The sequence below is a fragment of the Mus caroli genome, chromosome 13, assembly GCF_900094665.2.
Source record: "Mus caroli chromosome 13, CAROLI_EIJ_v1.1, whole genome shotgun sequence".
Classification (NCBI taxonomy): domain Eukaryota; kingdom Metazoa; phylum Chordata; class Mammalia; order Rodentia; family Muridae; genus Mus; species Mus caroli.
In genome coordinates, this window is record NC_034582.1 from 97,438,429 (window position 1) to 97,464,191 (window position 25,763).

Here is a 25,763-nt window from a genome sequence, read left to right on the forward strand (position 1 = left end):
CCCAAGATATAAGATACAATTTGCTAAACGCATGAAACTCAAGAAGAATAAAGACCAAAGTGTGGACACTGTGTCCCTTCTTAGAATTGGGAACATTTTAATGTTCTATTCACAAACTGACATACTATTTTAGTAAAGAGCCATATAATAAAATATTTCTGTGGCTAGCACTCAAGAATAGGCTAGAGGTAGTCATAGACAGCATGGAAGTAACTGGCTGCCCAGAAGATGGATTCATCTCCTCGAATTGGAGTTATCAACAGCTGTAAGCTGCCAAGTGGATGCTGAGGACAGAATCTGGGTCCACTGGAAGAATAGAAAATGCTCTTAACTACTGAGCCATTTTTCCAGCCCCCTCACGGAATATGTGCTAAGACTAACAAAGGAATTACACTTTTCTTCAACATTATATATTGAGTTAATTTCTAGTAACTTCAGAGCATAGCCATTTTCACTGTCTTAAAGATAGATAGATACAGACATACAAGACATTTCCAGTATAATTTTAACAATGTTATGCACACACACAGAACAACATGAGTATATGAGGCTGGAGAGACTGTTCAGTGGTTAAGAGGACAAGATGCTCTTCTAGAGGTCCTGTCTCATAAAAATCTATAATGGGATTTAATGATTTCTGATATAGATTAGATATACTAAAAATAACTTGGTCCTCTATCTTCACACACTAATCCACAAGTACACACTTGTGGCCAATATGAAATAATATACTCTCTCTTGCTGGGCAAAACTCAGGAAGTAACTTAGCAGTAACATATAGTCAAAGACTATAGATTCACAGATGATCTTTATCTAGTGTGTAGATTTCAAGGGCATTCTATACTTTGGTACAAATTTTTAATCACACTATGTTAACAAGCATTCCTAACATTTAAATACTATTTGAAATAAAGCTAGAAATAATAACATTTTCAATGTAACTTAAAGGAAACACACTTGTAAGTTCAACTCAGAGATGTTACTTATCATCCAACTATTACTGAAAACTTTCTAATCAATTTTCCAAGCCCTCAATAAAATAATGCAAAGTTTTGGAGCTAAGAGCTCTCTTGGTACTTAGTGAAGGAGAAGGAGAGCAAGGCATCTTCGACTCCTACCGTCTTCAGTCCTTGGCTGCTGAGGGAACATGTAATTAGTGAGCACCGTTTTCTGAGTCTCTGCATCCGTTTCTTTTTGAAGAGGTATCAGAGGTTTGGACTAGGAAAAAAAAAAGGTTAATTCTTTTTAAACCTACAAAAATACGTATCTAAAAATCCTTATAACTAACCACCGCCAATTTTATAAAATGTCAAGTTGCAAGCTAGAAAAACAAATTTGTGTATATATTCAATAGCACTATGAACTCTCATTTGAAACCACAGAGAAATCTAAAAATGGAACTTAAATATTAGTAAAAGACAAATTCAATATATCCTAATTATCACTGAAAAAATTTTAGAAGATATCTGCTGTAGATAGCCTAGGGGTTAACTATATTTGATATTAATTCCATTCTCCTGTGTGTGGTTGTGAACAAGGAATGAGTCAGCACTTGGGTGATTTCCTGTAAACCTGCTTCCCACCTTAATTTGTAAAATAAAGGAGAGCTGATGATTGGGCAGAGAGAGGGAAGGTGGAGAGGAAGGTGGGGAGAGAGAAGGTGGAGAAAATGTTAGAGGAAGAGGACATAGAGGAGGAGGAGGAGGAAGAAGAAGAAAAGCAGAGCAGAGCACATGGCCTGGAGAAACTGCAAGTTCTAAGGGGTCTCATAGATGTGGAAGATGGTAGTGTAGTTGTAGGTCTGCCCAATCTAGGCGCACAGCGTGTAATCATATTAATTGAGTTCTGTTTTCATTGCCAGGGAATATTTGGGTGGAGATTTACTGCAACAGATATCAATAAACCAAGACTATCTATGACCTATGAATTCTTTATTATACAGTAATTTTACTAATAGAGTTATAAAACACATTTTCCATCTTATATTACTTTCTGTCTCCAGTATTTCCTTTTGCAAAAATACTTTTAAGGGAAAAAAATATTTACAAGGCTTAAACTAGGAGAGGCCCTTGGTCTTGCAAAGATTATATGTCCCAATACAGGGGAATACCAGGGCCAGGAAGTGGGGTGGGTGGGTTGAAGAGCAGGGTGGGAGGAGGGTATAAGGGAGTTTTGGTATAGCATTTGAATTGTAAATGAAGAAAATATCTAATAAAAAATGTTTAAAAAAACCCAAACAACTAGTTATCTAAATATGTATTCCAGTCAGTGGCTAAACAGACAGCAAGTTCAAAACTGCTTCTCTCTTACTCTCCATCAACAGTACCAACACGACACTTGTTGGAGGTGCCAGGTATTTTAGACTTCATTCTTTTCTTAGTATCTTTCTTCTTATGGTTAACAAATAGTAACAATTCCTATTTTAAATATGCACACCTAAAATTTTACCAGTAACGGCTTAAGTGATTCCATGTAGATAGGAACCACCCAGTCTTCTCTTCTACTTCCCTATCAGCCACTCTTTGGACAAGCACTTGTGAAAACATGATTTCATCCCCAACTCTTACTCCCAAATATTTTAAAATTTCGTGGCCTCCATCTTGTTAAAAAATAGGTTCTATATTTTCAAATTCTGATCATTTTACTTGATTTCCTCAAATAATGGAACTAGTAGCCTTACTCTTTCCTAAAGGCTTGCTTTCTTGAAATCTCAAACCTAGGTCAATTCTTCTACCTATCGTCACCCAACAGTGGTGACAATATGTACCGTGCTTTGGGTGCATCCTGGTCTATACCCCATATAAACTCACACTCATATAAACTGCACTACCATGATCATCTGCTTTCTAAATTCAATCTCTTTCTTAGTACCACCAATCCCCTCCATCCCCTAAGACTTATCATCCAGAAGCATGCTTAATTAAAAATTTAAAGTAGTCCCAACATTTGAAAACACTGAGCACAGACATGGTTGTCACAAGTAGAAAAGAACACATTTCACCTCAAAAGACAGTATGATAAAAACACAGAAAATTAATTTTTAATGTTATGTAAAATTATTTCAGGATATGTACGTAAGCAATGCAGGAAACACAATTAAAGTTTATATTTAGACTTTGATTCTTATCTCATTAATTGTGATTATTAAAAGAAAATTTAAAATCTCCAAAATATATCATCTTAAGCATGTTACTCAGTCAGTCTGCATTCCCACCTTTCTTACACCAATAATTTCTACAGTCACAGGTAATAGTTTAGCTGATACAAAGTATAAATAACACAGACATACTTTTAGCCCAGTAGTTTCTTAGTGTGCAAAGAAAAGAAGACCCCAGTAAATGGCATTATCAAAATTATCTAGTGCACTTTAAAAAACAAATTCCCCTGAAAGTATTTTGCTATTTTTTTATCCTTTATTTGCTATAGTATTTGCTATTATTATCCTTTATTCCATGGCCCACTGTATATACCAAACTAAAACATTTAAAAATGGGTGAACTGAATGGCATATGAATTAAACCTCATAAAATTTATCACTATTACTACTTATGGAGCACATAGACCGAGAAAATTTAATCAAGCTTTTCTAGTTCTTCCACTGCTTAACTACTGATCTAAAATTTCAAATACTCAGTTCCCTTGCACTAACACTTAGTATGTCAGTAATTTTGCCCTAAATCTAAAACTCACTCATTCACCAAATACGTACTAGCAGCATTTTATTTTAAAGCACAAAGCACTAGACACAGAAGGCAGCAAATAGCTACACTTATTTCTTGAGTTTGCAGTACACAAGAGGGATGATACACCAACAAAGCTGGCTACTACAAAAGATGCAGTCACAGGCTAACAAGGTGTAAGGTGCTAGAGAGCATTCACTTCCTACTGTGACAAACAGGCACCATTCCTAAGAGGTTTACAGTGAGGAGAGAGAATAAGGTAGGTAGGTACAGAGAATATTCTCCAAGAGAACTCATTTGGTGGAAAGAATGAATATGTAAGGGGTAAAGAAATAGCTCCAGCATGAACGAGACCTCGAGGCCTATGATATGCAGAAAACCACCAACATAATTCACAGAGGTTAGTGCAGGGATAAGCTGAGAGATCATGTGAGTTACAGTACTAGGGTGATATGGGGCTAGAAGGGGAAAGCAGTCCCACAGGAGGCAGAGACCCGGTACAAGGTTGTGCCAATTGTCTGAGTCAGCGCTGTCCATTTTGTAACTATCCAGTAGCTGTACTTTTTTTTTTTTAAGTCAAAAAGATGATATAGTGCTTGGCCAGTGTAGAGGAGGCTCTGGGCTTGAGTCCTATTGGGAGCAGGGGGGAAGCTGGGCAAGACTATCATCTGAGCATTCCACACACCAAGACAAGAGGATTTTTGAGTTCAAGGCCAGCATGGGCTATATAGCAAGTTCAAGAGAAAAAGTGGGGGCAGGGAGAGCTCAAAAGAAATAAAAATAATTTTAATAATGCACATAATTTAACCTTACTTAAAACATTATCATTTTCAGCATAGAATCCAAAATAAAAATTATAAATGCAAATTTCACATTTCTCTGATCAACCCAGGGCAAAAATTTAGAATATAGTTAAATATATAGCATCTGACTTTGGATTAATCACACATGATACTCCTGCGTTCTGCACTGAACAGGAAAGGCCTACATGAAATGACACACATGAAGTATTATTCAATACTCCTGAGAACTTGGTGATGAACTGGACTGTTGTACAGTAATGGTAGTAAAGACTGCACTCCCGTGTCTGACTCCATAAAACATTTCTCAGTGAGCTACCGATCCCAGGAAACATTTGGGGTAGAAACTGGTATCCTGTTCTAGGGGGAGTGAATCTGACTAATCTAGGTATCAATGCTGGACAGATACTGGGTATATGTATGATTCAGACAAGGGTACTAGGCTAAAGATATTGCTAGAAATAGTGATGATGTAGAAAGTAATTTGAAGGATAGTCTACAAGAAATAAAGCAGAGGGATGTCCTTCTGTGAGCCACTCAGACAAGAACCAGGCTTGAAAAGCAGACTGCAGAGTCATCGAGTAGCAGCAGAGGCAGGTGAGGACAAGAGGCACCTCTCCAAACCCATCATTCTCACCTTGCTTGCTAGTCACCAGATTACCAAAGCTGCTCAGTTAGCGTCTTTCAATTCTCTTTCACTTGCTCCTTTCTTTACTTATGTGGTAACATTTCATTTCAAGCACTGTCTTCTCAATAACAAGATCTCCTTCCTGTGATGTCGTTCTTTTACACCTAGGTTGGCAGTTCTATTCACAGACCAGCCACGATGGCATACACTTTAATCCCAGCATGCAGGAGGCATAGGCATAGGCAAAGGAGCCAAGGGGCAGGGGCAGGGGCAGGGTCAAAGGCAAAGGCAAAGGCAGGGGCAGGGGCAGAGGCAGGAGGATCTCTACGAGTTCATGACTAGCCTAGTCTACATAAGCAAGTGGCAGGCAAGTCAAAGATGGACAGAGATACCCCCAATCTCTGTTTCAAAACATCAAATAAAATAAACTAAGCAAACTAGTGTCATTCCAGCTCTGACCTTTAGGACGGCCTCAAAATTAGTCATCAAACTATCATTTCCTTAATTACATCACTACAAATCTGTAATATTATTTTAATAGTCAAGATAAGAAACTAGTCTAATGGGGCTGTAAAGATGGCTCAGAGGTTAACAGCTTTTACGATGAACCTGAGTTTGGTTCCCAGCTCCCAAATGACAACTCCAGTTCTAGGTAATCCTATGTCCTCTTCTGACCTTCTCAGTACCACTCACACATACATACATTCATGCCAAACACTTAAAACAAAATAAAAAATCTTTAAGAAGCTAGAATCACCCTAAGTGTCCACTAATGAATGACCAGCTAAACACATACACATAATGAAATACAAGTAAGTCTTTAAAGGAAAAGGTATCTTGTAACACAGAAAGATAACTATCATGTGATGTCATTGAGAGAAAAACTCCCAGAGAGAATCAAACATCCTAACAGGGACTTGGGATGGGAGTGTACAGGGACATGCTGGTTCAAGCACACAAAACTGATAGAATAACTTCAAGAGCTCTACTGTAGGCTATGATAATTGGAGTCAGAATACTTTATCACTCAAAATTGCTGAAAATCGATTTTATGTGCACTTAAAATGAAGTGACAATGGCAGGAAGTCATGTCACAAAGTTGGGTAGAGTGGAGTAGGACTTCCTCATCTTTGTAGTTTTGTGGGTTTAGAAACTTGCTAAAATACAATAAAATTTATTACTTATACATCTATGTGTGAAAAGATCTATGTGTTTCTAAATACAGTAAGATAAATATATGTTTATATGTGAACAAGGTATAACTGTTAAGTTGCTCTACATAAACTAAAGAGTATCATTATATATTCTTGGAATACAATATATATTGTTATATATATATGAAAAATACATACTATATATATTGAAAAAATATATACAATTGGAATTCCAGCCAAATTTAACAGGTCAGAATGCCTACCTGATTATCTGACAGCCACATAGCAGTCAACTGTTGTAGCTTTGTAAAGCTAAAAGGCAAATTCTTTAACCTGAATGGAAAAAACAAAAATTAAACTTAAAAATGAAAATATTTAAATGATAAGAGATTACATCAGAAACAGTGGTATAGAGCACTTACCTAGCATGGACCGTATCTTCCTACCTCCTAGCATCAAAAATAATGAAAATGAAAATACCAATCATCTCAACAATGCTGTAGAATGTATATTCATAAAGCCCAAAGCATACTTTTATATAGGAGAAAGGGCAAGAACATTCTCCAGTCTTAACCACCATATGCACCAGCCCCGGGGAGGTGTACTTCCTGTGGGTGAGCAGTGCCCCTGGCACCAGCAGACATGAAAAGCAACCTCCAACATTAGTACAAAACCATTCTAGCTATGTCTGACAACTTTGTTCCAGGACAGAAACATTAGCTTGTTTAATAGTAGCTTCTCTACTTTTTTAATGAACTGAAAAATCAAATCTGTTTAAAAAAAAATAAAAACTGTTCATTCCATAAAGAAAGGCAAGGCCACATTGAGTACTCACAAAACTGCTTGTGTTTTGTATTGAAAAAAACCAAAGCTGTAGTAAGAAGTCCTGGAGAGCTTGTTTTTAAAAACACTGCACAGTTCTGTATTTTAGGGGTCCATTATTATTTTACGATGATAATATGTAAAAACAAAGTAACGTAAGTGCTTATTAGTGTAGGGGCTTGAAAGAAAATAGCCTCCATAGGCTCATAGGAAGTGGCGCTATTAGGCCACTATTGTGGCCTTGCTGAAGTAGATGTGACTTTGTTGGAAGAAGTCGGTTGCTGGGCTTGGGCTCTGAGGTCTCAGAACCTCAAGCTAGGCCTAATGGCTATGTCACTTCCCATTGCTTATGGGTCAGTATGTAGAACACTCAGCTCTCCAGCACCATGCTGACTACATGCTTGCTGCTATGATGAAATGGACTAAACCTCTTAACTACAAACCAGCCCAATTAAATGCTTTCCTTTATAGGACTTGCCAAGGTCACAGTGTCTTTTTACAGCAATAAAACCCTAAGACAAGGATCCTATTTAAAATAAAGTGTTTACTCATTGTTGCTCTCTCAGGCCTAGCCAGTCTCTGTGCACACCTCTGAAGACAGTGTTTGAGCACCTAGTGCTCTAGTTTGGAAAGGAAAATGATAACATGAAAAACTTTTTACAGAGGCATAGATTCTTTTTAAATAAATGTAGCTATTAGTATACTGATAAGTCAGAATATTATACTAAATGTTCTACTTTAGAATTTTTTACCCGAGCTTCAAAGTTCCCCTTTTATGTAAGGGGACCTACTATACTATTCCAAAGGGATGGCCTTCATAGTTTGTAAAGTACTACAAAATAAAATATAAAGCATCCCACAACTGTTCTTTAATTAGTTTCAATCTCTGTGGTGGTTTAAACATGCTTGGCCCATGGGAAGTGGCACGATTGGAAGGTGTTAGAGGAAGTGTATCACTCTGAAGGCTTTGAGGTCTCCTATACATGCTCCAGTCTGGGCCAGTGTGATCCAGACCCTCTTCCTCACTGCCTTCAGACCAAGATGGAGAACTCTCAGCTCCTCCTCCAGCACCATGGCTGCCTGCAGGCTGCCATGCTTTCCACCATGATGATAATGTACTGAGCCTCTGAAACTGTAGGCCAGCCCCAACTAAACGTTTTCCCTTATAAGAGATGCTGTGGTCATGGTGTCTCTTCACAGCAATGAAACCCTCACTAAGACAGAGTCTCAAGTTCAGCAATCTCTGCTCCAGTCTAGCAATCTCAGTGCTCAGTCTGCTCTGCACTTTGGTTATTTATGGCTCAAGCTGTGTGAGTCAATCTCAGCCCAGAAAAACATAAGCCAAGATTAGATTAAAAGTTGTTTTGTTCAGCAGCAGTATTAAGATGAATTTGGGACTTTATGAATTAAAAGGTTATATAATAACAAGAGGATAGAAATTGTGTAGTTATGTTGGCTCAAAATGAACCATGTTAAGTAATATCATAAATTTTAATCATTCTTTTAATTAAAAATTTAAATATACATAAAGAGAAATAAACATAAACTAGTGTAGTATTTCATATGAAACTTTAACTTCATTCAAAGTATTCTATAAGCCAACTAAAGATTACAAACCTATTATCACTTAAATTGATGACTTTTAATTTTTGCATATCACCCATTTCCTCTGGAAGCGTCTCTAGTTTATTAGAATGGAGAAACAGCACAGTTATATTTTTCCAGTTTCCAATCTGAAAGAGAAACAAACTGCAGATCACAAACCTGGGATATAAACTGATAAAGGAATATTAATATATGTAAAAGTTGTGAAAAATATTCTTTACATTTACAAAAATAATACTTTTGTGGTAACTATTCTTTTTAAATTAAAAGGAAAGTGTTTAGGAACATCTTCAAAGTTACATAGCACCTTATTATTCAGATAATACATAACATGATTAATAAGCTATCTTAAAAAGAAATAAAACACCAACATACTGAAGATGTTTAAAAAGCAGATAAAAATCTACAATGAATGTAAAATGCTGTACCTCTGGGGGTAGCTGTTGTAAGTAATTGTGATCTGCAGCAAATGTTCTCATGTTTGTGAGCTGGCCAATTGATGAGGGCAAAGCTTCAATTTCATTGAAACTGCAATCCAGTTCTTCTATTGACCTTAACCTTTAATTATAAATGGAAACACATGGATTTTAAAATATATACTATACTCGAAATTTAAGAACATTATTAACATGAACCTTAGCAAATAAACATAAGAAAATTTAATAAAGTGCTAAATGTTATCAATAATAAATAAGCCTATCTTATTATAAAAATAACTAAACTATATGCCAATTATTTATTTCAAATGTTTGTGAAAATCTGCTATAGATGTTCCTTATGTGAACCTTAAGTATCTGAAATGCATGCTGAGATGCTTGCTGAGTTAACAGTAACATTTTCCAGGGTCTACATGTTCACACACAACTCACCCTCCTATTGAGTCTGGTAGATACATTAATTGGTTTTCATCAATTTTAAGAGTTGTGACATTTTTCAATGAACCTATTGAGAAAAAATAATAATGTTCAGCTTAGATCGAAAGCAAGTCCATCAGTAGTCAATGTGAAGCACTTTACATTTAACATTATCAATAAATCTACTTACAGGAGATACTAACTCAACATCATCCACTTAGTCTCTTGCCCAATACTTTCTAACTTCATGCACCTCACCTGCGTGTGTGTGTGTGTGTGTGTGTGTACTTGCGTGAGCTGTATGTGTGTACTTGTAGAGGGAAGAGGTAAACCCTGGGTATCCTTCCACAGGAACCGTTCTGGTTGTTTTTTGAGCCAGGGTCTTGTACTGGGACCTAGAGCTCATATTAGGTTACACTGGTAGGCTAAAGAGCCCAGGGATATGTCTTCTCAGTGCTGAGAACGGAAGTGCATGCCACCAGGCTGGCTTTTAATGTTAGTGCATAAAATCAAACTGGAGTCCTTATGCTTGCCCTTTACTGATTATCTCTCCAGGCCCCACTGCATTGTTTAACTTAACCTGAATAATAACTAGTTTACTACCCACCCACAAACTAAAATACAAGCTATACAAGAAGACATTTTGTCTCCATTGTTCACTTTGTCTGCATCATTCACATTCTTAAAGACAATGTCATGGCATGTAGAAGAATTAACTCCAATTTTCTGAATTAATATACAGTGGTATGAAGGATGTTTATCACTAAATAAAAAATAATATACGTAAGTAAATGTTTCAATTCGAACATTGAAAGTACTGATTAAATGAGAATATAATTCTAAAACATAAATATACTTGACTTTAAAACAACTGGTACACTTCAAGTGAGAAGAGTTTTTCTATCACATCACCTTGAAGATTTAAATTTTTAGACTGTTCATCAAAGTGATCTATCTTCCTAATTCTTCATCAAACAATTTCAAAATAGATTTAACACAAATTGTGGACCTGTTGCAAATTTTTAAGTCTTTCTTCATCTTCTTATCTGTCAGTCAATAGTGAAGTAATTACAGTTTCTAAATAAGGGCTAGGAATCCAAGAAAACTGAGGAGGCTAGCTTAATTGTGAGCAATTGTGAACTGAGGAGGCTAGCTTAACTGTGAACAATATACTAAAGTTGTAAAAATGGAACTTGCTTAGGATAAATAAAAATAGCAACAACAGTGGTAAGTTGTGCAACGGAGCACAACGGAGTATTCCAAGTAATACTCATATGTGACAGTACAGGCAAACATTGACAGTAATACTGAGAGTCTATGCACGTCTTGAGTAAAAAAAGTCTTTAATAATTTTTAAAAAAAATCTGTTTGAAAGCAATACAGACCAATAGTCTCCGGCAGCTGCTGAAGAGAATTACTTGATAAGAGAAAGTCCTGGAGGTTTTCACAGGTTGAAATTCCTTCTTCAACCATTTCAATATTATTTTTAGAAACATCCAAGTACGTGAGCTGTCTCAAACTACCAATAAACTATAAGTAAAAGACACAAAATACCATTATTACATCAAATGATTTTTAAAATTTAGATAAGAATATCAATTTTCAGTTAATAATTAAATGTGAATGTTTTCTAAATGTAACCAGAACTATTTAATAATACAGATAAGGATTAATTTTAGTCAAGTAATTATGGTTCTCTTGGGGAAATATTCATCACCTCCTATGGAATGGAGATGCTGTTATGCCTTCTTTAGATATGAGAGCATGTAAATTTCTCAGTTGATAAAGCAAAAATTATTTTAGTTTAACTATTTCTAGAAAGACTGAATTGGTACTAATAGAAATGCATTTTTTTTTTAGTAGTAAAGGCCATTTTAAACAAAATTTGTTAAGGAAGTTTTTAGATTTTAATCAAGAATGTGTGCATGTTTTTTAAAAATTGTAATTTGTTTCAAACTGCTTAACAACAAATTAAACAAAAAAATTACTAAATGATCAAAAATAACTTTTAAATGTGCGATTCAAATACTGAAAAAGAGAGACGGTAATAAATGAAGAACCACTGAGATTTTCATATACATACCCCTGGAATAAAAGTCAGTCTATTGCCATCCATCCAAAACTCTCTCAATCCACTTAGTTGTTCAAGTACTTCAGGCTGTTTACACAGGAGGGGGAGAAGTAAATTAATTTCATGACATTGTATCTGCCTAAAGATGCCCCTGGAATTTCCAAGGTAACCTTAAATCAGCACAGTAAAGGAGAGGAGAGAGGGAAGCCCTGCCAAGGTGTACGCATGTGTACGCAACTACTGTGATCATTCCATGGGAAACCCAACGTTTTCAAAAATAGATTAGGTAACATTTGTTTAGGCTCTGAATTACCAAATTGGGTCATGTACTGATATAATTAATAATTAAATGGGACCCATTGTTTAAAACTGTGTAATTAAATATTATTTATTACCAAGAGACATAGCCTTTTAGAAAACTTTAGGAAAAAAGTCGTAAGAGAAAAAGTCAAAACATGACATTTTCTCTCTCTCTCTCTCTCTCTCTCTCTCTCTCTCTCTCTCTCTCTCTGTGTGTGTGTGTGTGTGCGCGCGCACGTGTGCAGGTATGTGAGTGCATATGTGTATACAGGAGGCTAGAAGAGTGATTCAAATCCCCAGAAGCACAGTTACATTTGTGAGCCAATGTGGATGCTAGGAACTAAACATGTCCTTTGACTGAAAGAGGAACATGACAACAATACTTTATGTAAACTCCTAGCAGAAAATCAGATTATGTAAAGGGAAATTATATATAGCACTGAAGAGCTAAACTCACTAACCCCTTTAAGTTGCTGTAAACTTGTTCTTGGGCACTCCCCATTTAAGCTCAAGGTTTGAATGTCTCCTTGAAATTGTCTTTTAGCCCAAAGACCCACATATAAATATGCACTGGCAAGGGGTACTATCATATTCAACCAGAACAGCAAGAGTCATAATTTAAATTCATATAGTTCTTATTTATTGTTAACAGATCTAGGTAAGTCTTCAGAGTGCAGTAGTAAGTCTAATGGCCTTTATTTTTGTTTAGCTGCCCTCCCACGTGGCGGGATTACCAGTGAGCATCACCTGGCCTAGCCTCCCAAGATTAAGGTTGCTTTGTTTTCTATTCTGAATGTGACACAAAAACAGATTTTTTATTTTAAAAGGATAATTCTGAAAGCTAAAAGGATTCACAAAATAAGGACAAAAAGGATAACTCAGGCAGCAAAGCATGCACTTTTCATAAGTGCAACTTTGTAAATATAGGGAAATCATTCAGAAATCATCTTCAAATAGAATATAAAAAAGTAGGCTGGACCAGTGGTTAAGTAGGAAAAGTGGTAAAAGTGGATGGTTCAATGGTTAGGAGAACTACTGCTCTTTCAGAGGACCTGAGTTTCATTTCCAGAACATGCTGGCTCACAAATATCCATAACTCTAGCCCCAGGGGACCCAGCATTCTCTTTTAGCCTCTTCAGGTGCCAAGCATACAAGTGGTGTACAGACACACATAAAGGCAAAGCACCCATACATATAAAATTAAAATACGTTATGCAAAAGTACCTTAGAGAAAGTATAAGGTATTCCAAATATCACGATACTTTACTGACTATAGTTGAAATGCACAAAACGCACAAGAGAGATTTTTGTTCTCAACACTATTATTTGAAAACTGCCATAATTTTGAACTAAATTGTAAACACAAATTTTACATATGATTTTCAGTTGTTGAATACCTTTTATTTATTTATTTATTTTTAAAAAAAGATACCTGGCTTATTTTCTGAGCTATTTTAAAAAACTTACTTAAATACAAAAACTGCATACTTCCAAGGTTCCTTACAGACTCAGTAATACAGTTCACTTAGAATACAGGAACAAATTCAACTGACAGATCTCAAAGCGAACTCAAAAATAATAGTTTTCCCCTCATAATCTTCCTTTTAACTAGTAAGTAAAACTTGGAACTATGTCACATAAGGCACATTTGATGGTCCCTCCCACCCAAGTGTAAGCTGTCAGATTTTCTACGTACACTAAAATATTTTTGGTATCTCTTCCACAGATTTCTCATCAATTTCCTATTTTGTCTAACCATTTGTCAGATTATCCTTTGGTTAATTTTTTTTTACTGGGTTGGAGAGTTCAGGTTAATATTAAAAAAACCACCCGTGCGGTTTCACCTAATTTTTAACAGAAATGTTTCCACTTCCACATTGTATTCCTGATCAAATGCTGGACTCATGGCCTGTGAAACTCGAGGACTTACCACTTCTGTGAATTCATTACTTCCCAAATCCAGTCTTTCCAGCTGGGTCAGTCTATTCATGGTTCTATGGACAAAGTAACAAAGAATTAACCACACAAAAATATCAATTACACAGAAACTTTCAAATCTCATGGTTTAAAATATAGCCATATAATGTAGAAACCTTTCAGAGGTTTTGTGAAAAATACAAGCAGAATTAGATATTAAGTTTAAACTAAAGCAGGGATTATAGACAGTAAAGTCCTTACAAGTACTTGTTCTTCCCCCAGATGACTTGCGGTTCAATTCTCAGCACATACATGGTAGTTCACAACCATTCACAACTGTAATTCCAGGGGATCCAATGCCCTCTTCTAAGCTCCACAGGCACCAAACATACATATGGTGCACATACATACACTCAAGCACAAACACTCACACATGAAATGGGTACATCTGATAAGAAAAGAATGTAAGTTAAAGCAATAATATATCATGTTCAACATTCCCCCAAGATGTCAATACTTCTTTGTAAAAAAATAAAATTAAAACACCAGGGGAGTTGGTTTACAGAATCTACAGTCAGTTCCTAGCACCTACATGATGGCTCACAATCATACCTAACTCCAGTCTCAAGAGATCTGCTGCCATTTTCTGACCTCTGCAGACATCAGGCACATTCAGGCAAAACATTCATAAGCATTAAATAAAATAAATACATCTAAAAACAAATTAAAAATAAATTAAAATTGCAGATTCTGAAATTAAAGAAATTATGCCATAATTTTATTTCTTCTACAAAATGTGTTTCAAACAAAATTAAACACAAATTAATTCAAATGTGTATTGATGTCTTCAATTGCTTAATTAGAAAAACATCTCTTTATATACTCTGAGGCACTATCACCTTTCAGATAAGAAAGACTGTGTTCTTTATACACTAAGACTTTGCAGCGTAAGATAAAATAATATGACAAGTTCATTGAGCTACCATCAGTAGTATACATTCAAATGTTATTGTATTGGAAATAAAACCTTAAAGAAAGAATGTAACAACACACATAGCAAATGTAATGGAATTATGTCATGGGCCCAAACTGAATAAAACCACTTTTCTCCATTCTGTATATTTTAAACATGACATTCAATCACAACCTCTTTAATTCATTTCACAACTTGATAAAAATGACTTTTACATAAAAGTGACTTTGTTAAAGATTACATAAGAGTTCTTAACCTCTGGAGCTATAATTCTATTTCCCTTATTTATGTCTATCCTTATCTATAAAGCCTATTAGTTCTAATTTCCTTCCTAAAATACTACAAAGACTATCCGGGGTCTTTTTCAAATGTATAAAGTCACACGCTGTGCTATCACCTTGATATCTTCAAGCTATTCTAAACCTAGATGGGGCTTATGAGAAGAGTGGAGCGGGGTGTGAGGAGAAATAACTGAAGAACACAGACACACATTCTTGTTTTGACATTGTCAAACTGACAAGATGGCAGAAATTTACTTGTAGCAATTGAATACATAATAAACAGTTGGGCAGTTTGAAGATACGTAACCTACTACTTTTGGGACAGGGTACAAAATGAAAAGCAAAGTATTGGAAAAGCTCAATCACAGATAGTATCTTGGACAGTTTAAAGCAAATTTAGAAATGGAGAGTAATATAGGTAGTGACAAAAAGAGCAAATCTACTACAAGTACTGAGCATTGAACTCTGCTCACCTGAGCAACTGTGGCTCTATTTGTACACTTTAGAAACCTCAGAGGAAAAACTGCATCCTAGAATAAGAACACGCTGCCTAACCAAGGAGACCTTAGACTGCTCCTCAAACTTACCATCAGTGCCCTGCAGACTCCTTCAGGAAGGATCAAGTTTCAATTAACTGTATATGTAAAACAAGTTTTGCCACTGTTTTAATTACACACAGAAATCTAGAGTCTGCACGATGGCTCAGTGGATAAAGACACTTGCTGCTAAGTCAAACAGTCTTAGTTCTATTCCCAGGAGAGAACTGACTCCCTCTCGCTCTATCCACATACACATGTGTGCATGCATGCTTGCTTTCTAAAATGTCAATCTGGTCACACAATCTAAATGCACATATATATCTAATATTTAAAAACATGGCCTCTATATTTATACCTTAAAAAGTTACAAAGATTTTAATTACACAGTTTTTTTTTTAAAGGGGAAAAATGTATTTACAAATTCATTTATATAACCGCATGTACCTCAGAAGAGTTAAAATTCACTGAAGTGCCTATGGAATCAGAAGGTCTATAGGCTACAGCTTGCATTTTCTACATCCCTATGGGGACATACGTTGTAACTTGGTCCCTAGCCTGTAGTATACTCAGAAGTGGTGGAACCTGTAGAAGAGGGGTCCAGTGTTTGAAAGATAGGCCAGGGGAAGGTGAAGAAGGGACCATAGGAACTCAACCCCTTGACTCCTGCTTTTTTCTTTCCTTCCAAAATGTCACACAGTGGTGACTTTTTTCTTCCTCACCAGAGCGTGCTGTTTTTTACAAGGCCAAAGGCCAGGACTCAGCCAACTACAAGAAACACAGGACATTATGAGCTATCATAAACCTTTCCTCAAAGTCTGTATCAGAGCAACAAGATGTCAGCAGGGAGACACTCAGCACCACACATGACTCGAGATTGACTCCCAGAACCCACACGATGAAAGAAGACAAGAGAGTCTGGTAAGTCATCTTCTGACTTAAACAATGAAATCATGGCATGAACAAATACACACACACACACACACACACACACAAACACAGAGAGAGAGAGAGAGAGAGAGAAAGGGAGAGAAAGAGAGCGAGCGAGCAAGAGAGCAATAAATGGAAATTGCACTTCTATTTTCTATCAAAGTTTTTGAGTTTAAAGTGTCTGTATTAGTTGTGTTTCTCATTGCTATGATAAAATACTTGAATAAAGCAAAAAAAATCTTTTAATCAGGCATTTTGTCACAGTGAAAGAAAGCTACCTTTCTGTCATTAGCAATTACGATGAACATTTTTTTAAAGCTTTTTCAAATCTCTTCATACCCAGGAAAGCTTGGAACTAAGCTAGTACCAAATCAGTAGTATATACCTCATAAAATCATAATATAATTTTCTAACTTATACTTATCATCACAACTACAAACTTCATCCAAAATAATAAAGCAAACCACTAGACTCAACATAGTCACTAAAATCAAGTACGGTCTCTGCTCTCAAAGACACATAATCATGTAGGGGACAAACATACATGATGTGTACATGTTAGTCAGAGAAGAAAGGTATAACAGAGAAAAGATACATTACAATTATTTAATATCTATTTTAAAGCAAGAACAGCCAGAGAAAACTTAACAACTATGGATATGTTCTCCTAAAAAATTATTTGTAAATATATATGGTAAATTTTATTTAACCATAGACTAACTATTAAACTTTATAGTGATGCATTCAAAATTCTATTATTTATTTAGTAAATGGCCAAAGACTACAGTCTACTTTGAATTAGAAATTCTGTTTTTTAAATGCTTTAATATTACTATTTGTTCTTAAGAATCCATATGTTCTTCAAAACACCCATGGAAGGAGTTACAGAGACAAAGTTTGGAGCTGTGACGAAATGATGGACCATCTAGAGACTGCCATATCCAGGGATCCACCCCATAATCAGCTTCCAACTGCTGACACCATTGCATACACTAGCAAGATTTTGCTGAAAGGTCCCAGATATAGCTGTCTCTAATGAGGCTATGCCGGTGCCTAGCAAACACAGAAGTGGATGTTCACAGTCAGCTATTGGATGGATCACAGGGCTCCCAATGGAGGAGCTAGAGAAAGGGAGCTAAAGGGATCTGCAACCCTATAGGTGGAACAACATTATGAACTAACCAGTACCCCGGAGCTCTTGACTCTAGCTGCATATGTATCAAAAGATGGCCTAGTCAGCCATCACTGGAAAGAGAGGCCCATTGGACTTGCAAACTTTATATGCCCCAGTACAGGGGAACGCCAGGGCCAAAAAGTGGGAGTGGGTGGGTAGGGGAGTGGGTGGGGGAGGGTATGGGGGACTTTTGGGATAGCATTGGAAATGTAAATGAGGAAAATACCTAATTAAAAAAAAAGAATCCATATGTTCTTGATGTTAGCTTGTATTACAGAACCAATCACTCATTTCTAGTTTACAAGACTGTAAAGCCATATAACGAGTTCTATGGTATGGTGTTTGTATACGTTTGGCCCCCAGACTCAGGTGTTTGCTTTGCTCACAGCTAGTGGCACTGTGAGGAGGTGTGGCCTTGTTGGAGGAAGTATGTCAAGATGGAGGTGGGCTTTGAGGTTTGCTATGCTCAGGCTCTGCCAAGTGTGGAATGAGCCTCCTCATGGCTGCCTTTGAAACAAGATGCAGAATTATTGGCTCTTTCAGTACCATTTCTGCCTGGACACTACCATGCTTCCCACAATGAGGATGATGGATTGAACCTCAGAAACTGTAAGCCAGCCCTAACTAATGTTTTATGTATGAGAGTTGCCTTGGCGTGGTGTCTCTTCACAGCAATAGAACCCTGAAGAGGCATGTAGTTATAAAACTTTACATGAACCCTTCATGAATCACTCTGAATACTGTATACTGAGCTCTAGCATAGATTTTGAGACTCAGATTTTCTTAATATAAGATTTTCTGTGTCACATATAAGACCATGGTTCAAAGAGGTATAAAATCAGTGTTATCATGCTACCATACTCAACACCAACAGGCCCATACATTTTTATATTTAATAGAAAGAATTATATAAAATATAAAAACATGTATTCCAAAATAACATATACTTGTATTTTAAATAAAACTACGTTAGGGCTTAAGAATAAAAAACTCTAAACTGGATTTGGAAAAGAAACACTCTGACTTACTTAGGCAACATTTTCAACTGGTTTTCTCTAAGTTCTAGTATCTGGAGTTTAGTTAATCTGTAAAATAAAGAACACATCAAGATAAAGGAAATAAAAGGAATTGCATAAGCAAGTGTCACATTTTAAAGTAAAGCATGCACTGTAAAATTAAAGTAATGTTGAATGGGGAAAGAATTTAATAGAGCTAAGCAGCCTTCAATCCCAGCACTCTGGAGGCAGAGACGGGTAGATGGATCTGTGAGTTCAAAGCCAATCTGATTTACATAAAGAGTCCAACACCAACAGGGGTTACATAGTAAGATCTTGATCAAAACAAAAACAAACAACAAGTAACATTGTGTTCCTCAAAATTAAAGTGAGAGAGAAAAAACTGAGCACAATTTCTTTTGCTTTTACTTTTCTTTTTTTCTGTCCTTCTCTTTTTTTTTGTTTTGTTTTTGTTTTTGTTTTTGATTTGTTTTATATTTTTCCGAGACAGAGTTTCTTAGTGTAACAGCACTGGGTGTCCTAGAACTTGATTTGTAGATCAGGCTGGCCTCAAACTCACAGAGACCCACCTGCCTCTGCCTGTGAAGTGCTCGGATTAAAGGTGTGCACCACCACAACTATTGAGCATTATTTTAAAAACATTTTAAAATTATTATATGTGCATTATGTGTGTGTGTGGGTGCTCATGTGCCATAGCACAAATGTAGAGGTCAAAGGACAACTTTATGCAGTCTGTTCTTTCTTTCCACCCTTTTTAGGGTTCAAAGGTCCAGCTCAGGATACAAGGCTTTTATTGGCAGGGCCTTTTCACTGGCCACAGGCAGATCACTTTAATACATTTTCAAAGGGACAAAGTGTTTCTTCCTAATTTTCAATTCTAGAATAAATTGTATGCCTTTTATTAAAAAATACCTACAAAACTGCTTACCACTCTAGTATTATAGGACAATAATACAAATGTCTAAGAAGAAATAAATTAAGAAAGCATTAAAAATCATAAAGAAAAAGTATTCTGACACTTGCGGGTGGGCACATGAAAGAGACCTCAGAAAGAGAACCTCTCTTAAGAACTTTAATTCTCAAAAGGAAAACAGCTAGTTGTCACGTCACTTTAGAATACTGTAAATGCTAACATAGCATTCAGTGTCTCAAACACAGATGCACTGCTCACATTGAAGTATCTGATCTGGCCAGCTTAAAAGGTGTTTTATTCAACTAGCATTTACTATTTATTTGAAGTTGTAAATCTGAGTGGAAATAAGTCAAAGAAACTGTAAGAATTGATAGGCTTGGAAAATTTACAAAAGAAATTCCTATGGATGTAATTAGTTAAGTGTTACTATTTTAAAGTTGTGTGAACATTATTAAAGAAGCTAACAATATAAATGTCTTTAAAATAATCTATAATTTACCTGCCAAAATTAGCTGGTAAGAATTCAAGGAAAGCATCATTCAGATATAACTGGGTTAGGTTTAGCAGCTGAGAAAACCCATCAGGGAGCCTATGTAAAATATAAAAGAATTAAATTAAGTACATTTAAGATATCAGTCAGTCTCTGGCCAAAACTGTCTCTCAGAGTCTGTATAATAAAGATAGCTTCTCAACAAATAACATCTATGTTTTTACTATTAGTTATCTTTAAATTACGCTGCCTTTTCCTTACAACTTACTTGTAAAAATGGCAACAGCATGTCTTTGTAAAAAGGAAGATAAAATGTCTTAGTATCATAAATCTGCACAAAATATTACATTTAAAATGAGCGACACAGGGTTGTATGTAGGATATAACTATGAAAGAGTAGGTTATCTTATCCAACATAAATTAAAAGGATTATATAAGGAATTTCTAAACACTTAATAATGCAGTAAGACAAACAGTTCTTTGTTGTAAAAACTGGTCCTGTAGAATGTTAAGCTATAAACTTAGAGTGTATAAACTTAGATACCAGTAGCATCAGTAAACACACACACACACACTCACATGCTCACTGTGAAAAGCAAAATCTCCAAAAATGTTCAATGTCCCCAAGGATTAAACAGCCAATAGTTAAAAATCACTGAGTTTATGTTATTTTCAGTTTCAACTTTTGGGTCTGTAAATGATTAAGGCTGTAGAGCTTCATAATGAGCAAAGGAGAAGTTGAACAAGTGAACGACAGATTAAAGCCAGGTGAGAACCTGTTCTTACTTTATACTTCTATTCACATCTGCTCATAAAGCAAGTTACAGATGTCAAACTTGATGCCAGAAAAAAAATCCAAATGTGTACCTATTTCATCTTTAGATATTTGTCCTTGATTACTACAGGCATACATTCCCACATAGTCAGATATGTCAGGCTTTGACTCGGTTAGTTTTCCTTTACCTCACAACGGTCCACCATCTTCAAAACCAAGTAAGCTAACCAAAGTCAAGTTTTGGTAAAACTTCTCATGGAGTAAGTATTCTAGATATTCTTTCAACGTGGTTGTACTAAGCTGTGCTTCATTCTATTTACCACTAGCATTATTTCAATTTTGTAACATTTAACAGCTTTCATGCAAGAAAGCCTTTGTTTAGATTGACATTACTATATTATAGAACACATACCCTCAGGTATATGTTGTAACCAATTATCTGTCTTTTTCTTTAGTTTTCTTTCTTTGTTTTGAAAGTGCCCCATCTGATGACATGTTCAAATTTTAGTCTCACTTTTACACTGACTGCAAGATCTAAAGCACTCATATTCCCTCTTTAGATCTCAAATTTATATCTGAGGTATAGGAGTCAGAAAGACTATTAGAAGGTATCTACAATAGAATCTCTGTGGGGCTGAAGAGAAGGCTTGGAGTACAGGACTACTGGCTGAAGAGAAGGCTTGGAGGACAGGACTACTGGCTGAAGAGAAGGCTTGGAGGACAGGACTACTTGGAGGACAGGACTACTGCTGCTCCTCCAGAGAATCCAGGTTTGATTCCCAAAGCTGACAGGTGGCTCTCAAGTGTCTATTGCTTCAGTTCCAGGGATGCAAAGTCGTCTTCTCACCTCTTCAGGTATCATGCACACACATGGTACAGAGACATACATGCAAGCAACACCCACACTTCTCTCATGCACACACACACACACACACACACACACACACACACACACACACACACACACACACTGTGTATAAGAGTACACACATGTGGTATACAGACATACATGTAGACCTTAACACTCATTCAAATACATTCATTCACACACACATTCACACACAAAACAAATATGAATCTCTGTATAACTTTAAAGAACTATTCTCTAGACTGAAAGACTATTGTCATAGTAAAAGGCAGCTGTATGTCAGCTGAGAGACTTACTTAGAAATAGGGTTCACACTAGCCTCCACAATTGTCAAAACTTTACAATTTTTAATATTTTCTGGAAATTCTTGTATTCCTAGAAAACAACCAAATTAATAAAATATATTAGAGATACATCAGTCTTGATAAAGAGGTGTATTACAAAGGCCATAATAATAATAGTCATTGTGGAGATTCAGAAAGTAAATACAAACTCAGGAAACTGACACACCAATGTGAATCAGGCCACTTCCTCAGCAATCGGCTCCCTTTTAACTTCCTTTCTTTTGCCTCTTTATAACTGCTAGCTACTTTAATTAGTTTTCCTTCCCTTTCTTAGCACTTCTGGAAATTAGTACCTTTTTTTTATGAACTGGTGAATGATAAAGACACAAAATGCAGAACATTTAACATTCTGTTTTTTCCCTTAGGTAAAAAGAAAATTGCTTTTATTTTATTTTTTTCTGCATGTTCTTCAGACCAAGTAAGGTAAAGAATTTCTTTTTAATTCTCAATCTGCTATACACCTGGGCATTTGAAATAGACCTTTAAATTATTATCAAATTTTGTTAAAGAATTCTAAGCACACAATCATTTCCTTAGCTTAATCACACCAAAAATATAGGAACGACCTGTGAAATGGAAGCAAACCACAGAGCAATTTTAAGTACTAGCATCACTCTACTCGGATGCACACTAATTAGGAAACTTTTGAAAAGATCCCCCCTAAATGAATTTTATATAGTTTCAATCATTAACACAAAATCATTATCCAATAAAGTTGTCACTATAGGGTTATTTAAGATAATATCAGTTTCATCACAAAAAGATTCTACATTAAAAATAAGACACTTACCGTAACACTAAGCACAGAGTTCTATGTGATAAAATGAATGATGTCAAATCTACATCTAGCAAATGACTTTGGTCAAATCTCACTAATAAAGCGTGTGTGGCAGAGCGTGTACTTAACATGAGCACTAATGGGTTTAATCCCCAGCACCATTAAAGAAAACAAATCACCCACAAATTCCAAAAATTGGGAGATTAAAAAGTATGACAGTAATATTGTCAGAGAAATTGCTCCTGCAAGCTACTTCTAGAAAAACAAAGAATAACTGAACCTGATGAGTTACCACCTAAATAAAATGCTGTAGGGCAATGGTTCTCAGCCTTCCTAATACTGCGACCCTTTAACACCAGTTCCTCATGTTGTGGTGACCCCCAATCATAAGATTATTTCATTACTACTTCACAGTTGTAAACCTGCTACTGTAATGAACTGCAACACAAATATCTGATTTGCACCCCCAGGTTAAAAAACACTGCTTTAGAGTCAGTAGGAGTTAGTTACCAGTTAGCCTCATCATAGGGCAAAAGCATACAACTTGAATTTAAATGATGGGAAGTATCAAATAAACTCATATTAAAAGTACTGATAAAGAAATGGCCAGGATGGTAAAAGTTAATTATCAAGAAGGGGAAGACTGAGAAACTAGGTGGAGAAATCTGTCTTAAGAGACCTGACTAAATATAGCATATGAAAGTAACAAATTCAGGTATGGATGGTGAGAATAAATATTGTTGGTAAGAGCATATAGCCACAGTGGAAAATAATCTGATGGTTCCTCAAAACGTTATGTATACAGAATTACAAATGGCCCGGCAACTCTCTACTATTAGGTATGTATATAAGAGCACGTAAAACATATGTTCAAGTAAAATGCTGTACATGAACACTCATGTTATTTATAATAGCCCAATGTCCATCAATAACAACTTAATATATAAGCATATTAAACAGAATATAGTATAGTCACACTATGGAATATCAATATATGGTATACCGTGAATGAGTCCTGAAAATATTATGCTAAGAGAAAGTAGCCAGACAAAAGGTCATATAGTATATGGTTTCATTGATTTGAACAATCCACAATAAACATTTTTGTTATCTGCAGAAACAAAGCAAAGCAAATATGAGGTTGCCTGGTGTTGTGTAGCTATTCCCTCTAATTGAAACTGTCAACTGAAGCTCATAGACTTAGAAGCCTCACCAAACTTTGAAGAGTCTCATTGTTTCTCCACAAGATTGTGTGAGAATAGTAAACAATCGCTGGGGAAGCAGAGACTCCAGTGCAGTTTCTCTACAAGCTGGGCAGGAGGCCAGGTGATGAACCTTTCATGAGCTGTCACCAGCTTCTTGATGATGCAGTTGCCCTAGTATCTATAATTCTATAAGCAACCCCAATAAATGCACTGCCTCAGAACACTAGACCTTGGAATAATTTCTTTGATCTGTCCTTGATGCTCTATCTACGTGGAAAAACAAACAAACAAACAACAACAACAAAAGTTGTCCACATCTCCACAGAAGAAAGTTACACCAGAGCCTAGGAGCTACTAGACAAGGGGACAGAATTCTCTAGAGAACGGTAAAAACATTCTATGTAAGTACTGATAGATAATGCTGTAATAAAATTAGAACTATGCTAAATTCTACAAAAATACACAAAGTAAGAGCTCTTTTTAGTTTTCAAAACTCTATTATTCCTTCTCTTTTCTAAACTTCACATTAATACTTTTTAAATACTAGGTTTTGTTCAGGTACCTCAAATTCAAACACAGCTTTATTTTATTATTCAGCAAAAACATACCAAACACAAATTGGAAGACAAGTTATGAACTACAAATACCTGGACATTATCAACAGTTAAAATGTAATGAGTGGTCTGAGGAGATGGCTCAGTCAATAAAGTGCTTACAGCTTAAGAATGAGGGCCTGAATTTTGATCTCCAGCATTCATGTAAAATAGCTGGGCATGGAACTACATGCCTCTAACCCCAGCTCTGGGGAGGTAGAGATAGGAAGAAGCTAAAGGCTTCCTACCTAGCTATTTTAGCCAAATCAGTCAGTTCCAGGCTCAGTTAATCACCTTATTTCAAAGAAATAAGTAGACAGAAACTGAGAACACTATCTGACTTCTATGGCCTCTACACAAGTATGTGTATAAATACAGTCAGACAAATAGCCTCCCCCCCCACACACACACACACGCACGCAGAAAAGAAAATGATTCTACCATACTTCACTGGGGTTCATTCTCATCATCTTTTGTTCATTTTCCTACTCTTTCAGATCTCCTAAGGTTGTAAGGTATAAGATGAGCAGGCCTCATTCTTTGGGCTTATCTCCCATGCTTTTGACCTTAGTGAATCTGCCTAGCCTTTGCCATTACATAGTATCTATATGGTCACAATTCTCAAATGCATACATCTAGAACTGATTTTTATAACTTAACTCCATACTTAAAAATAACTGATGAGAAACTGGTATCTCAAACAAGAAAGCAAGCAAGCAAATAAAAAGCCTGAGTTCCTAAATAGCCTAGAAAATGGAAATCTTCGTCAGCTATACTTCAGCCAAGGAGTTAATGAATAGAATATATAAAGAATTGTGAAAATTAAACACACATACATATATAACCCACAAACCTGCAATCAGTAAGTAGGTCAATGAACTTACAAACAATTTTAAAAGAAAATGCAGATGCCCATCAGAGAAACATACATTACAATTACTTTGAGATCTAACTCACCCTAGTCAGAATGACCTACCATCAAGAAAATAAATACAGGCGAGGGTATGGGGGAAAGGAATAATAAATGCATTCACTGATATAATCACTATAGTAATC

At 35.9% G+C, this 25,763-nt stretch overlaps 1 protein-coding gene across 8 annotated transcripts in view; it reads right to left on the reverse strand.

Annotated features, from left to right (window-relative positions):
- Nucleotides 1-25,763, reverse strand: part of Erbin (erbb2 interacting protein) — a 100,873-nt gene that overhangs the window by 34,468 nt on the left and 40,642 nt on the right. For all 8 annotated transcript variants that reach the window (XM_029468543.1, XM_029468541.1, XM_029468540.1 and 5 more), the window contains 11 exons: nucleotides 22,084-22,162; nucleotides 20,154-20,243; nucleotides 18,754-18,810; nucleotides 13,845-13,908; nucleotides 11,627-11,701; nucleotides 10,929-11,073; nucleotides 9,559-9,631; nucleotides 9,118-9,247; nucleotides 8,702-8,817; nucleotides 6,526-6,595; nucleotides 1,119-1,218 (listed from right to left, as the gene is read on the reverse strand). In XM_029468543.1, the coding sequence (XP_029324403.1) occupies nucleotides 1,119-1,218; nucleotides 6,526-6,595; nucleotides 8,702-8,817; nucleotides 9,118-9,247; nucleotides 9,559-9,631; nucleotides 10,929-11,073; nucleotides 11,627-11,701; nucleotides 13,845-13,908; nucleotides 18,754-18,810; nucleotides 20,154-20,243; nucleotides 22,084-22,162 (999 nt within the window). The remainder of the gene's footprint in view (nucleotides 1-1,118; nucleotides 1,219-6,525; nucleotides 6,596-8,701; nucleotides 8,818-9,117; nucleotides 9,248-9,558; nucleotides 9,632-10,928; nucleotides 11,074-11,626; nucleotides 11,702-13,844; nucleotides 13,909-18,753; nucleotides 18,811-20,153; nucleotides 20,244-22,083; nucleotides 22,163-25,763) is intronic.